Source organism: Polypterus senegalus, chromosome 1 (assembly GCF_016835505.1).
Source record: "Polypterus senegalus isolate Bchr_013 chromosome 1, ASM1683550v1, whole genome shotgun sequence".
Taxonomy (NCBI): domain Eukaryota; kingdom Metazoa; phylum Chordata; class Cladistia; order Polypteriformes; family Polypteridae; genus Polypterus; species Polypterus senegalus.
The window spans coordinates 245,756,510-245,771,751 of NC_053154.1; the positions used below are offsets into that span (position 1 = coordinate 245,756,510).

The 15,242-nt window shown below is 35.8% G+C and overlaps 1 protein-coding gene across 3 annotated transcripts in view; it reads left to right on the forward strand.

Moving 5' to 3' along the window:
* tmem26b (transmembrane protein 26b) overlaps window positions 1–15,242 on the forward strand; it is a 50,348-nt gene that overhangs the window by 13,702 nt on the left and 21,404 nt on the right. For 2 of the 3 annotated variants that reach the window (XM_039771298.1, XM_039771310.1), the window contains exon 2: window positions 8,138–8,243. In XM_039771298.1, the coding sequence (XP_039627232.1) occupies window positions 8,138–8,243 (106 nt within the window). Of the gene's footprint in view, window positions 1–4,177; window positions 4,442–8,137; window positions 8,244–15,242 lie in introns of all 3 variants that reach the window. The other variant, XM_039771307.1, reaches the window with a different exon arrangement.

Genomic DNA, 15,242 nt, shown 5'->3' on the forward strand with positions numbered 1-15,242 from the left:
GGTGTGATGTTTATGTTTATTTTTGTTATTTACTCATAAATTTCAACTGCTGTATCTGATGCCATCACAGAAGGACAGTCTGAAAATTATTTTTGAAACATTTATGGGTAAAAATTCAGAGAATTTAACTTTTTTCATTCATGATTGATATTTTTCCGAACACTGCTGCTTATACACGAATAGTACTTAGCCTTTTGGCCAATAATGGCGCCCTTAAAATGTGCCGCCCGGGGTGGACCGCCAACTCCCTAACCTCCCCCCAGCTACGCCACTGTGTTTGGTGTATCAGTATGTTTATAAAAACAGTGCCTGACATACAGTGGCTGTCACCAAGAATAGTAAAGTTATAATCAAAGTGGAGAGCCGTTTTGTTTTTACTCACCTTTTAGTTTGAAGAGGATAACTCCAACCTTTTCGGAAAGAAATAATACAGATTTTTTTTGCTCACCATGCATAATATTACCAACAAGAATACAATCACAGGATTTACTTTTGGTAACTCATCATGTCTGATAGGGCTGTTGTTTTGTTGGAAGGTTGGCAAATTTATGATGGCAACTAAGCTTCTATATAAATACTATAAAAATACACACTTTTTTGTTTCCTCAGAAGCTGCTTTATCACAGCCCAGATAAACCTTGTTTGATTGTTCATCAGTACAAGCACAGTGAGAAGTTGAAATCCAAATTAATTTGGAAGGGTTACTATTTTAGCTGTTAGACACAATTTTTATTGTTCCTCTACCAATCTAGGTCTACTCTTCCAGTTACTGTTTGCATTGATCAGGATGAATTGCTCTGAGTTATCTAGTCTCTGATTACTTTCAATATAAGTGCCAGTGGCCTCTTCCTTTGAAAACTGAATTTTAGGGAACTTGTTTTGTTCCTAACATCTTCATATTCAGACTCTTGCTAGTTTTTTTGGATTCTTCTTTGGCCTTATAAAGTAAATTGTTTATATATTAGTATACTGATGCCATCTCTACAGTTGCAATTCTGAGCAGTGCTGAAAGTTTAGTCTCTGTATTCAAGCCACAAAGATAACAGAACTTCAGAGAGGTTAACTTGGATGGTATCTGAAAATAAGATATAAGCTGTTAGATGTTGTTTTCTTGTATATTAGTGTTTATAGTTAGGATGTACTAATGTACAGTACAGATGAAAAAAACTATTATTGAATTGATTAAGTGATCGTGCAGATGTGCTTTCAGTATGCCTCTATTAAAGAGATCATGAGAATAGAAAAAGCCACATCTTCAGAGTGTACAGTGTTGAGAAGTAGTTCTAGACAGATGACAACTTAATGTCAGCATTAAGCATGTTGACTTCAGATATATAGTTTCTACTAAAGCAGCCCATTGCTATCTGCTAACTTTTCTGTTAAAAATGGGTGTAATTTCTTTAAGCTTTGGCAGAAAACCTGTAGTTGGCTGCTATAGTAAAGTAAATATTTTATTGAGAAGAGTAAATGATACTGTGATAAGTCTAGCTCACATGGAGTTGACTTGGAGTGACTTTTTAAGTTATGAGCTTATTGTAATGCTTCCCAGGGTTTTTTCTTTTTAATATCAAAATGATATACAGTACTGTTATGCACAGTGTACTGTACATTGGTGTTTTTTTAACATTTATTATTGATTCTTCCTTACTTTTGTGAATAACTATAATGTATTTTTATAAACAATATCGTTATTATATGTGTTATTTTTTGTGCAATGTCTTGTAAGATTTATATGGTGAACCAGTTATTAAGATTTTTGATTTAATGGCTATATGTCAGTTCCCTATTTCTGACTTAAGTTGCAACTCTACTAACACAGAGGGTTCAGATGTCCCTGGAATTGATAAAACTTTTAGGATGAACACTAGTAACCTCATTCTTATTTCCTGTTGTGAAGATCCAAAATAGCAGATGCTATTCTGTCTTACCTCCTGTGACTATGAAAGAAGCAGTTGAAAAGGATATTGGCAGGGTCTAATATACTGAAAATTATTATCCGTGGTGGTGTAAATTGTATTCAGCATAATTATATTAACTACATAACATTACTTTTACGCATTATTTACATTCTCACAGATGATTTGTCTTATATAGATTATTTTTTAAGCACCTTGTGACCCCTCAGGAGTCCTTGTCATCCTCATCCAAATGGTGTAATCAGACAAATTGGAACTGAATAATAGAAAGTGTCAATAAGTTGTATTAAGGTGAATTTCCATGACAAAATTAATGTGGGCAAATCGGTATACAGTACTTAAAACTAAAGGGAGTTAGCAGAAGTTGTAATCTTGAACAGGCAAAAGAATAAAAAACAGCAACAAAACTGCTTTAGAAGCTAGCCACGTTCAGGCAATGAGTCTGGTCTTTAAAAAAATGTGAATGCTAATGAATTTCCCAATTATTAGATGGCCATCTTAACATCACAAACACATGACCACCTCTTCATACACACACAAAACCACGCCCCATATGCTTGTGGCCCCACCCTCTAGCAACGCCTACCATCATAAAAACTTTGGAGTTTCCAAAAATAGAATCAGATGAAAAGAAATGAAATAGCAAAATCAATTAATTCTTAAAAAAAATGAATACGCAGAAATTTATGTCATGGTAGCCTTCGAAAACATTTTTTTCTGGGCAGAAAGTGTTTGACTGTAGATATTTACATAGATAACAGCTGGTTATTAATACTTTAGTTTAACTTTTGGTTCTGGTTTTGACTCAATTCTGACCTCATAATTGTTTTGCCCTTTGGGTTTTGAAATATGCCCATTTCACTTGGACATGGCTGACCACAATTATTCCTAAGAAGAAACCTATTTACTTTTCTCTCCACAAACTATGAATAAAATCTTTGGAGTGGCTAATTTAATAAAGTGCATCAGACATGGTAGAATATTCTACTTGAAGGCTGGCTTCCTGTCTCCCTTGTTACTTCAAAGTAAAAGTTGGAGGTACTTGATTAAAAACAGTCACCATTAGGGCATCTTATCAGAATGCAGAAAAAGTCCTTTATTAACTGCTATTTCAAAAACATACCTCTTAAATAAATACACATCTACATACAGCAGAACAAAGTCAAGATCCTTTGGCCACAGTAAATTCATAACCAACAAGCTGTCAAATCAACTCTTAAGGAGGAAACTCTCAAAATTGGAATGGATTTTTTTGACAAGGGTACATTTGTTTTATTAAACCTTGAACTTTCTTTACAAATGTATTTCTGATTTTTAATACATTGGTAACAACAGAATAAACTGAGCAGAATTTAATTACATTTTAGAGTAAACTGAGCAGAGCTTAAGTACATTTTAGGGTATTTTGAAACTGGGCTTTTTGCAGAAAAACTCAAAAAACTCCAAATTACATACACAGTACATAAGCAGTTTAGAATATCACCTTAGAACCACATGTCAAAGAAGTGAACTCTTTGTTTAAAACCTTGATAGTAAGCAGATGATACTAATTTCCCATATACCGGATATCAGAAAATATTTTTTTTCATTTCTTGTTTATGGTGGGCCACCTCAAAGTATACATACCCGTCAACTAACTACTTTGGTTCAAACTTTTGTACTTGTTCTAAACTTTTTCAATTTCAAATAAAAAACAGATATGCTATGAAGCATGTTGTATCATGCAATGTGCAAATGTCACTGAACAATGACTTCCAGAAATCCAGGTGCATTGTCATGTTTTCCCTTTGCACTCTGATGTTCAGATATCCCAACTTAATGCCTTATGACAGCTGCAGTTCCCATAACATTTCACTTATGTCAATTCATGTAAATGGCTATACAGTAATGTGGTCCACAAACTAATACAAAGAGTTGATGTTTGTAAATAAGTTCTCCACTAAGCTTATTTTTGTCCATTAAGGATAGCTTGCTTACCTGTGAAATGTCAGCCGGATTGTGAAATATTTAGAGGTCACTCCATGCTGAACATTTTATTTGTATTGTTATTACATGCATACTCTTGTGCGGGGTTTTTAACTGCCTAAGTGATTAGTAAACAATAAAAAAATGAAAAAGTGAACATTCTAATACTAAGGTTGAGTTCCCAGAATATTTGAGTTGTAAGTAAAAATTTCCATAAGATTCTAGTATTAAGTTGGAGTTTCAGGAATGTTCTTGTAGTGAGTAGCAGTTTCCATTTTAGCCCTTTTTGATTACAGAGTCTCAGCAGAAACAAAGGAAAAAAGATGGTGGAAATCCTGCAGCAGCCACCACTACCAGACTTTCCTTAACATCTTAAGCTGACAATGAATCTAAACAGCTGAGGTTGGAAGATCTGGTAAAAGAAAGAACATCATCATTTTTTAATGTACTTAAAGAAAAAGGCAAAGAAAGGTCTCAGTCATTCCCTCAAGAAAGCAACAGAACGGTGGGAAGATGAACCATTCTTCAACGAATTTTGTGAACTGTCAGCATGCATGATGGTAATGAACAGCCCAGCTGAAAGAGTAATAAGTTTAATCAAAGAGTTCGGTTGCATAATGAGAAATGACAAGGAACAGAAAATGGTTTATTCTTGACTGGTCACAAACCATCACAAGAATTTTCCAACTTCATCAAAGACCATGTTTATGTTGTAGATCAACAAGTGTGGAACAGTTGCCTGCTGTTCAGTTCAGATGACTTAAAACTGCCAAATGGAGTGAACTCTAAATGTTGATTATTTTCATTAAAATGTTGTGTGTTTGTTATACATATGATAAAGAAACTAGCCTTGTGGAGAACTTAAATCTGGCAGTCTTCTTAGGCTCTCTTTTTTTCCTCTTACCTGGTAGTTCCATTCCTAGCATATTTCTCCCAACATACCCAGCTTCTCTCTTCTGCACATGTCCAAGCCAACACAATCTTGCCTCTCTGGCTTTGTCTCAAAAACAATCCAATCTGAGCTGACCCTATAATGTACTCATTCTCATTTCTATCCATTTTCGTCAGACCTAATGCAAATCTTAACATCTTTAACTATGCCCCTCCAGCTCTGTCTCCTGTCCTTTGGTCAGTACCACCATCTCCAACCCACATAACATAGCTGGATGCACTAATGTCTTGGTAGACCTTCCCTTTCATTTTTTCTGGTACTTTTTTGTCACAAAAAACTCTTGACACTCTTCTCCAACCACTCCACCCTGCCTGCACTCTCATCTTCACCCCTCGTCCACTCTCCCCATTACACTGTACTATTGATCCCAAGTATTTAAACTCATCTTTTGCCTACTCCCTGCATCCTCACCATTCCTCTGACCTCCCTCTCATTCACACACATGTATTCTGTCTTGGTCCTACTGACTTTTATTCCCCACCTCTGTAGAGTATATCTCCACCTCTCCAGGGTCTCATTGACCTGCTTCCTACTCTCACTACAGATTACAATGTCATCCACAAACATCATAGTACAAGGGGAATCCTGTCTAATCTCCATTGTCAACCTGTCCATCACTATTGCAAATATGAAAGGGCTCAGAACCGATCCGTGATGTAATCCCACCTCAGTCTTAAACACATCCATTATTCCTATTGTAGACCTTAACACTGTCTCTGTTCCCTCGTACATATCCTGTACCACTCTTACATACTTCTCTGCCACTCCTGACTTCATCATACAATGCCACAATTCTTCTCTAGACACCCTTTGTTTTCCAGATCCACAAGGACACAGTGCTGTTCCTTTTGGTCTTCTCTATACTTCTCCATCAACACCCTTAAAGCAATCATCACATCTGTAGTGCTCTTTCCTGGCAGGAAACCATACTGCTGCTCGGTAATTATCACCTCCCTTCTTAACCTAGCTTTCACTACTCTTTCCCATAACTTCATGCTTTAGATGATCAATTTTATCCCTCTGTAGTTACTATAGCTCTACACATCCCCCTTATTCTTAAAATCAGTACCAGTACACTTCTGCATTCCTCAGGCATCCTCTCACTTTCCAAGATTGCATTAAATTGTTTAAAAAACACCATTGCTACAGTATCTCTCCTAAACACCTCTATGCTTTCACAAGTATGTCATCTGGACCAATAGCTGTCCTTACTTCCTCCTTCTAATGCATTGCTCTTCCTGGTTCACTATCTCCACATCATCCAACCTTCACTCTCTCGCATTTTCTACATTCATCAACCTCTCAAAGTACTCTATCCATCTGCTCAATACACTCTCTTCGCTTCGCTTGTGGGTATGTTTTCATCATTATCCTTTATCACCCTAACCTGCTGCACAACCTTCCCAGCTCGGTCCCTCTATGTAGCCAATTGATGCAGGTCCTTTTCTCCCTCCCTCCTTAGTGTCCAAACTCTCATGCAACTCATCATATGCCTTATCTTTAGCCTTCACCACCTCTCTCTTCACCTTACTCTTTATCTCCTTGTACTTCTATCTACTTTTGTCATCTCTCTGCCTTGTCCTTCTTTCTCTGTACAGATATCATACCAAGAACTTGTCAAGCTATCTTCATAACCACTTCTGGTGTAGTTGCCCAGCTCCCTGGTAACTCCTCATTGTCAGTCAGTGCCTGCCTTACCTCCTCCCTGAACTCCACCTTACAGTATTCCTTTTTCAACTTCCACCATTTGATCCATGACTCTGCCCTTACTCTCATTCTCTTCTTGCTCTTTTCCCCTGCCACTACTTTGCTGTCTACTATCTCCTTCAGACTGACCCTCCTGCATAGGATATAATCCACCTGTGTTCCTCCCTTTTCTTAAAATACATATTCACCATAGCCATGTCCATCCTTTTCGCGAAATCCTTAACCATCTGACCTTCTGCATGTCTCCTCTTGACACCATACCTACTCATCCCCCTGTGTGCCCTTCACCAACATGTCTATTGAAATCTGCTCCAATCACCACTCTCTCTCCCTTGGGTAAACTCTCCACCACTTCATCCGGCTCATTCTACAAATATTATTTCTCATCCCTCACACACCTAACTTGAGGGGCATATGCACTAATAACATTCATCATCACACCTTCAGTTTCCAGCTTCATAATCAACACTCTGTCCAACACTCTTTTCGCCCCCAAAATATTATTGACATACTGTTTCTTCAGGATAACTCCTACTCCATTTCTCCTCCCATTCACAAAATAGTACAACAATTTGAACACGCCTCTGATACACGTGGCCTTGCTCCCCCAACAGCTGGTCTCTTGCACACATAATACAGCATATAAACCTTCCTTCTTTCCACCACTTCGGCTAACTCTCTTCTTTTACCAGTCATACTGTCAACATTCAAAGTTCCTACCCACACTTCCACTCTCCTGACCTTCTTCCTGTATTATTGCCTCCATACACGTCTTCTTCTTCTCCTTTGGGTAACAGTAGCCCAAATTCTCCTAGCACCCTGTTGGCTAATAGTACTGATGATGGCCGTTGTTAATCCAGGCCTCGACTGATCCGGAATGGAAATCTGTATTTTTTTTTCGCATATTGATCTGGCAAAACTTTCCACCAGATGCCCTTCCTGATGTAACCCTCCCCATTTAACTGTGCTTCGGACCGGCATAAAGAAACACACTGGTTTGTGCATCCCCTGTGGCTGGGTTGCATTTATTTTTGTTATATCATGTTTAAAACAGCAAATACATTTTGTGCTGAATGGGTTTATTTTGTTGTTCATTTTTATTGTAGTTGCTTTACCACTGATTCTGTTAGTTGTTAATTCATGAATGTATTTGCTACAAAAGAACACCCCAAAAGATATTAAAGGGTGCTCAAAGAATTTTAGTACAATTGTTTTATATTAATGTACTCAATATAGTACTCAGAATATCTGATTTTGCTTTGAGCTACATAAAATTAAACTAACATTGTCACAATGTCTATTTTGTTTTACTATCTCAGCTGAATAATTAAAATTTAACAACTCAGATATATAAAAGTGAAGTTTACTGAAATTGCAATTAAAGAATATTATAGAAGGAAAACTTAATCAGTTCTAGAATTACCTTGCATTGTAGCAAAACAATTTTTCATGCTTCCTACTCTTACCATGAAACATCACTAATTTGCTACTAAATCTTTTAAAGTTTATTATAAAATTAAAATAAGAGAACTTCATAGATGATTTTAAATTGACTGATAATAAAAAATAATATATCTGTCTATTTGTTTTCAAACAGGTTTTCCCCAGCAATCCTATTATATCTAATCTGTGTAATGCCATCCATTTGGATTTTAGAAGTACATCACCATCAGGTGGAAAAGAATGACAAAAATGTTTCAAATGTAGGTTTTAATTTTATTTTTTGAAACATATCTTCTTTTTTTTAATCAGGTTCATATGTTTTTGTCTATGTTGAGCCAGATAGACACAGAGTGATTGATGAGAGCTGAATCACACAAATGCTCCATTGCCTGGAAGCCATAAAAGCTTGGTTCTGAGCCTGGAAATAAAGAGAATAAACTACCTAGTAGAATTCTAAAAATGGCACATTGTAAAGTATAAAGAAAGCTTTCAATGACCTATTGAGTATACTGACATATTACAACAATGAATTTAACATGTGTTTAAAAAAACAGAAAGGCAGAACAAAGGATGATAGTCTAGTAGATAATGCTGAGTAGATGAGTATTGAAATTGGCAAATGCAACGAAAGAAAGAAGAACACGACATATACATATATGACTTAGGGAAATATTAGTGAGCAATCCTGAGAACAAATCATCTTGATAAGCCGGGAAAGAGAGGGAACACGTCCTTTGCTTTGTACTCAACTGAATGTTTGACTAGTAGAATAAACATTCATGTTGTGCATTATTAAGTATCAGTAAATATAAAATTAGACTCACCAATGATATGAAGGCTCAAGAAAGGAAAAAAAAACCCAAAATGTATAGTGTTTGTGTATAAACTATAATGTTTTACGACAGACAAAAACCTAACACAACATAACCTTAGAGATGCCAGGATGGAAGACAATTTTCACAATGTTCACAATGCAGTCAGTATCTGACAACCCCTTCCCAAGGAGTACACCATGTTGATAACCGCTATACTGTGACAGCTTCATTTCTTTTATTATTACTTCAAACCTTAAACATCAATGTGGGGCAAACGACTATCCTTTCAAACTTATCATACTTTTCTTTAGCTCAAATGGCTCAGATGAAGTCATTGTATTCTGTCGGGCACTCCTTCCTTCCTCACCCTCAATCGGACTTAATTATGAGCAACAGAGAGACACATTTTGGTTATCTTTCCTTATTCATTCATAGAAAGCAAATTAACAGGCATTCCTCAGAATGTTTTCACTATGAGGTTGGGTGATAGAAATTAATATTTTGTTGAACCCCAGGCGGAACACATAAATTAAACAAAAGTGTTAAAAAAATGCCAACTATCATACTCATTATACATTTATATTGATTAAATATGACGGGCTATGCTAAAGTTATAAAACTATATTTTTTATGATTCCATTTTTTCAATTATAGAACAACTTAAAGCCTGTACCAACAGCATCATGCACAGAGTGGAAGAAAACCTTGAAAGGAGTGTCTGTCTATTGCAGGTCACCCTCATGAATAAATTCACACACATCTACATCTTAGAGCTGCCAGTTAACATAAGATGAACATGTCTGGGAGATGGAAGGATAATGGAGTAACTGGAGAAAATCTAAACTCTATACAGGGAATTGACATCCTGGGAATAGCACATTGTCCTGAAATGAGAGCTACATGTTACAGCTGTATATATGTGTGTAATAACATTAACACTTAACATTGTGTTTCTACTTAAAGTAAAAGATATAGAGCAAGAGTGTCATGAAGGACCATAGTGCACTATTAAAAATAATAGTTCTTTAATTGTATTTTACTGAGCTGTATGGTTCCATTGCTTCAAAATGAACCAATTCATTTTGGGAAGGGTCCTTTCGATGTGAGATTGAAATTCTTTGGACTTTAAAAAAATTCCTAACATGTTAGGCTGGCATAGTGGTTAAGGCTTTAGAGATTGTCAGTTCAAATCCCACTACTGACACTGTGTGACTTCAAACAAAAGAAATGTAACCAATTGTATTTTAAAAGTTGTAAATCTCCTTAGATAATGGTGTCAGCCTAGGAATAAGTAGTAATATATAATAGATGGTGCCGGATACAAACAGATCAAAAAATCCTGAACTTAGCTTGTTCATTTAACAAATCTATTATCATCACACTGAAGAACCATGCTGGCACCTTTATTTTTGTGACTGTGGTTGCAGGTTTTTTCCATCTCAGTTTCTTAATTAGAAATAAATCCTTGCCAGTAATAAAACTATTGCATTTTATGGTTTGTTAGTATTTTTATTCTGCCACGTCAAATCATTCCTATGTTGCAGAGTTTTCCTTTCCAAGAATATCATACAAATGATTTGTAGCCCAGAGCAGATTAGTATATCTCAGTACTTTGTTTTTTTTTTCCATTTATTTCTAAATATTTTCTTTAAAAAGATACCGCTTGATTAAAACACACCGGTATAAATGGACCAAGTTATTCAATGAATTGCTAGTTTCTTTGTTATTTGCATGTCCTGCTATTTCGCAGCTAGTTAAGAAAATAAGCAAACAAACCTCTGTTTAACAACGTATCTGTTTAAAAAGAAAAGGAGCAATTAATGATTTAGAATCATAGCAACTACAGGAACTATAATGAAGCACAAAACTGATGCTGGAGCAATATGTGCTTCAACAGCAGTAATTGGCTTCTAATTAAAATTATGGGTTGAACAAAAACCTGCAGCCACTGTGGCCTTCTGAGACTAAACACATGAACCCCTTACACAGAGCAGCAGACCTTGATAAAAAGAAACTTGTCAGTTTCATAGATCAGAGGGTTCCATGTGCACTCTTTGCAGACCCCTGTAGCTGCAAGTTTTTGTTTTGACCAATTTCTGTTTTTAATTGGATTCCTAACTTTCAACTGCTGCTCAGGTGAAGCCCCTGCACTTTATTAGGTACTGTTTCACGCCACACCCTCAATTGAACTTCAAGAATAGGCCATTCTGCTAATACACACTTTCTTTAACTGAGCTTTAATTGAACTGTTTCAGTGTTTTACTATTAATATAAATATTAAAAAACATGTTTGGTAAATGTTTCATTTTAATTGTAATATAGCAAACATTTATGTATGTTACACAGGGATAATTTTTTTAACCTACATTTTCAAGATTTATATCATCATCACGATGAATTCCATTCCACTTTTCCAAGGGTTCTGGTTATTTAAGCTGTTACGGTAGTGATTCTCACATTGAGGGCTGTGTGACCTTTCAATATTTGGTGTCGTTTGCCCTAATGTCACCACAGCTTGTTGTTAATTGTCTTTATAAGAATACAATTAAGGCAGCAGAAAAGCTGAATAATAAGAAAATGAGAGTGCTGCAGCAAAAATAAAAACACTTCTAAATCTATTATATGTGTTAATCTCACACTACTGATCTTTTCTGAATGCCGAATAAGAGAAAAAAATTAAGGAACAGTTAAGTAAATAATGAGTTCAATTAGAGGGAAAATGACTCACTGATTGTGAAACTGGTTGAAGCCACAGGGGTCCCCAGGAGTGAACTTGGAAGGCATTGACATAGAACATGCAGACATCGACAGTTACCAAATTACAGGTCGTGTGCAGAAACATCATTTCTTTTTATTTTAACAAGACACATTGAAAAATTATTTTAACAGAAAGTTACATTAATTGAAAAACTGTTGTTCTTGCTAGTAGAATATCCACTGATCTATTGGTTTGTATTTGTTTACTTGATTAGATGATGCAGTGAATACAGCGATCTTCATAATGTGAGTATACATCTAAACTTACACAAAGGCCAAAAAACAATTTACATATCAAATACAGCTCAAATTTCAGAAAAGAGTGTAAGCCACTCTAAGCCACTGTATTCATGTGACCAGTTGTGGGATTTATGAGAAATGGTTGTAGGCAGCATTCATGAGAATATCCCTCAGCACTTAAAAAAAAAACCTCTAAAGCCTGCTCACAGTATATGAACAGCACATCCCATCAGATTGCATTACCACTGTGGCCATAAAGAAGACAACAAAGTCTGTAAAACATATCATCATCATTTTTTTGATAAAAGTAACATTCCTTCTTGAACCAATCCTTCTATATAAAAGCAGCCGTGTGTCCTTCCGTCCCGTGAGTGCTACGCAGGCGCGGAGTTTCACACACGCCCCGTCCATTTTGAAATGCACAATGGGATTTGTAGTTTCATTTTTCCAGGTAAAAGATGATTTTCTACTCCAGACTGTGTGATATCTTCTTCTTCTTTCTTACTATATAAAAGCGGTCAGGATTGTCCTTCCGTCCCGTGAGTGGAAAGCGTAGTGGTATTCCGCATCTCAGACTTACTACTTGCAGCTTGCGGTACGAGGCGACATGATGTGAGCAGAGTTCTGGTGCTCCCATCGTTCCCTTGCTTTTGTGCGCGATGCACTGGAAAAATAGACAAAATTATGTCTCTGGAAATAATGTTGATGGAGTACAATTGCCTCACCGCGTAGTAAATATCAGGGGGGTTCAAAAGGGCGACCTCAATATAGAAAAAAAGTTTAAATTTCATCACAAAAATAACAGAAACTATGAGTATTAAAGTAATACCGCTCAAATGCAATATAACCAAATTAATGAGTTTGTATAAAATATCAAATTGATCTACATATTGAATTGCCTTAAGAAGTGGTCAACTTAAAAGTCGGTCGCCTTAAAAGGCGAGTGAGCCTAGCTTAATGTCAAATGCAGTGATAATAATAGTCATTGGGCCTTTCCACGTGGCAGGTCATTATGCTGCATGTAAATTCCTTATGCTAGTTTGAAGGGATAAACCTTCATAGAAGGATTATTTGCAGGGATTCCTTGGTCTAAGATTAGGCTTTCTTTCTTTCTTTGAGAAAATAATAGCCATCTTTGTAAAAAAGAAAGGCAGAGTGTCATCAGTGATCCATTATTTTACTGCTCAAAGAACTCAAAATCCCACACATCAAAGGGATGGGTTGGTTATGCACAGCATGGATTGGAGTTTTTCCACCAGCTCAGTACTAGACTAGTAATGTCACCAATCTGCTCGTTTTTAGTGATTTTTACAAAAAGGCTGTATTATGTCATGTCACAATATTTTCAAAAATCCCACATGAAGAGTACTTTTTGCTATTAAAAGATAGATAGATAGATAGATAGATTTCCCTTGGGATCAATAAAATATCTACTGTATCTAAGTACCAGCTGCCAAGAATGATACCAAGTTCAATACAAACATTTAAGTATGCACTATACAAATAACAAATAGTATACAAATACAGTACTGCTATTATAAGCTGGCGTATACAATAATGCCAGTGCATTGGGAATTGTGCAAATAATACTATAATACTACTATACTGCATACATATACAGTGCTTTTGTCAGCATATATGAAAAAATGAATGAAAGGTTGTGATTTTAATGACAAAGATAAAATTAAAAATATAAACTAGGTATCATAAGTGCACTTTTAAGGTCACACTTTATTTTAGGTATTCATTCTAAACTATCCATTAACAATCTATAAACATTTTATAACTATGGTATTAAAAATAATAAAAACTTTGAAATATGTTAATATATTTTTCATTGTTTTATGTAATGTTGAAAAAGCTTTTGTTCTATAACATGCAAGCTATTAATAACTGCTTATAATGGATATTTAATCTACAGTATAACCCAAGTTATATTATAACAGGGAGGTAGTAATAGATTTTGTTTCTTTGACCACAATTATTCATTTTCCATTCAAACATTCATTCTGTCTTTTTATACAGAACCAATGCAACCAAGGTGCTTTACAGAGCTAACAAGGTTAAAGAGCAAAGCCACATTTAATAATTGGACAGTATAATTTTATGAATAAACATGCAACAGGTATAAGGACAGATCCACTGGTTAACTTCAGGCGAACATCAGGCAAATGTCAAATAAATTTTACACAGCAAGCATCAAAAATAAGTTAGATATACTATACTATACTATATATCTAGGATAGCTATAGTGTTAACTGTAACTGTAGAAAATTAACAATAAAGATAGGCAAGGTAACATCGGGGGCTATCAAGCACAGATATAGAACAGATCATCTTAGCAGAATGATAAACAAAGTGAAAGAACAAGGACATCTTGAATTAATGTGATTTAGAAAAAATTTAAGCAAACACTATAAATGAATGCTTAGAAAGAAACCTCAGAGTTTTCCATAAATGTAAAACAAATTTAGGTTAGGGTATAAACAAAGTAGTCAGTCAAAGAACTCTGTGATTGTAAGGTCTTCTCTCATTTGTTGAACTTCTAAACTACTGGACCAAGTTGATGAATGAAAGGGGCAGTCCTCGTACAGGTTTGTTGGGGTAGATAGCTTAAACAATTACAGTACCTAGTGTTTTGACAAGGTGCCAAAGCCCATACAAGTGCATTACCAATGGTCTGGATTCATTGTGGATGGAAACAACATGCTCACTTAACAGTTTGACACCAAGAGCTGAAAAAACAGTTCTCATTCTGAACTCCTAGGCAGGCCAAAGACTAGAGGTAGAGAAAAGCACCCCAACATACAGTAGGTCAATACAAACTGCGTTGACCCAGATCCTATTAACAACTGGAAATCAATGGACAGTGGAGGATTGCATGTTTATTAAGGGACAGAATATGCTCAGCAGGCAGTAAGGTTCTGAATGAGCTGTGGACTCAAGGTGGCAGTTACTAGAAGCTCAGCCAATGTAAGATTCAGTCAATATTCTCACCTAAATGAAAGAGTCTTAAGAAGGAGTTGAGTAGCAAAGGTGCTGATGAAAGATCAAATCTTGAAGGCACATTTCAGGTCTCCCAGAAACTGACCGGACTGAATCGCTACTGTCTGTTGTAGTGCTGTATTTGTTATGCCATATAAGCAGGAGTGGCACATGCATTGTATAACCATTTTTCAATTTCTGTAAAATTAGTATATGTAATCCGGCAAGAAGCTGGTTCCAAAGTCACTTGTGAAATTAAAAGATGTACATTACCAAATATTTATTTTCTTTAGTTTGTGTAATTTATTACTTTAAACTTTCTCTCTAATGTGAAGCTTTTTAGGGAAGCAAGAGGGGAATTGTTTGGTTTCTAGAAGCTGATGCTGTCTGTATGTACACAAATTCATTCCTGTCCTTAGGGGAAAACTGACATGAATGAACATGCAAAACCATTTTCGCAGA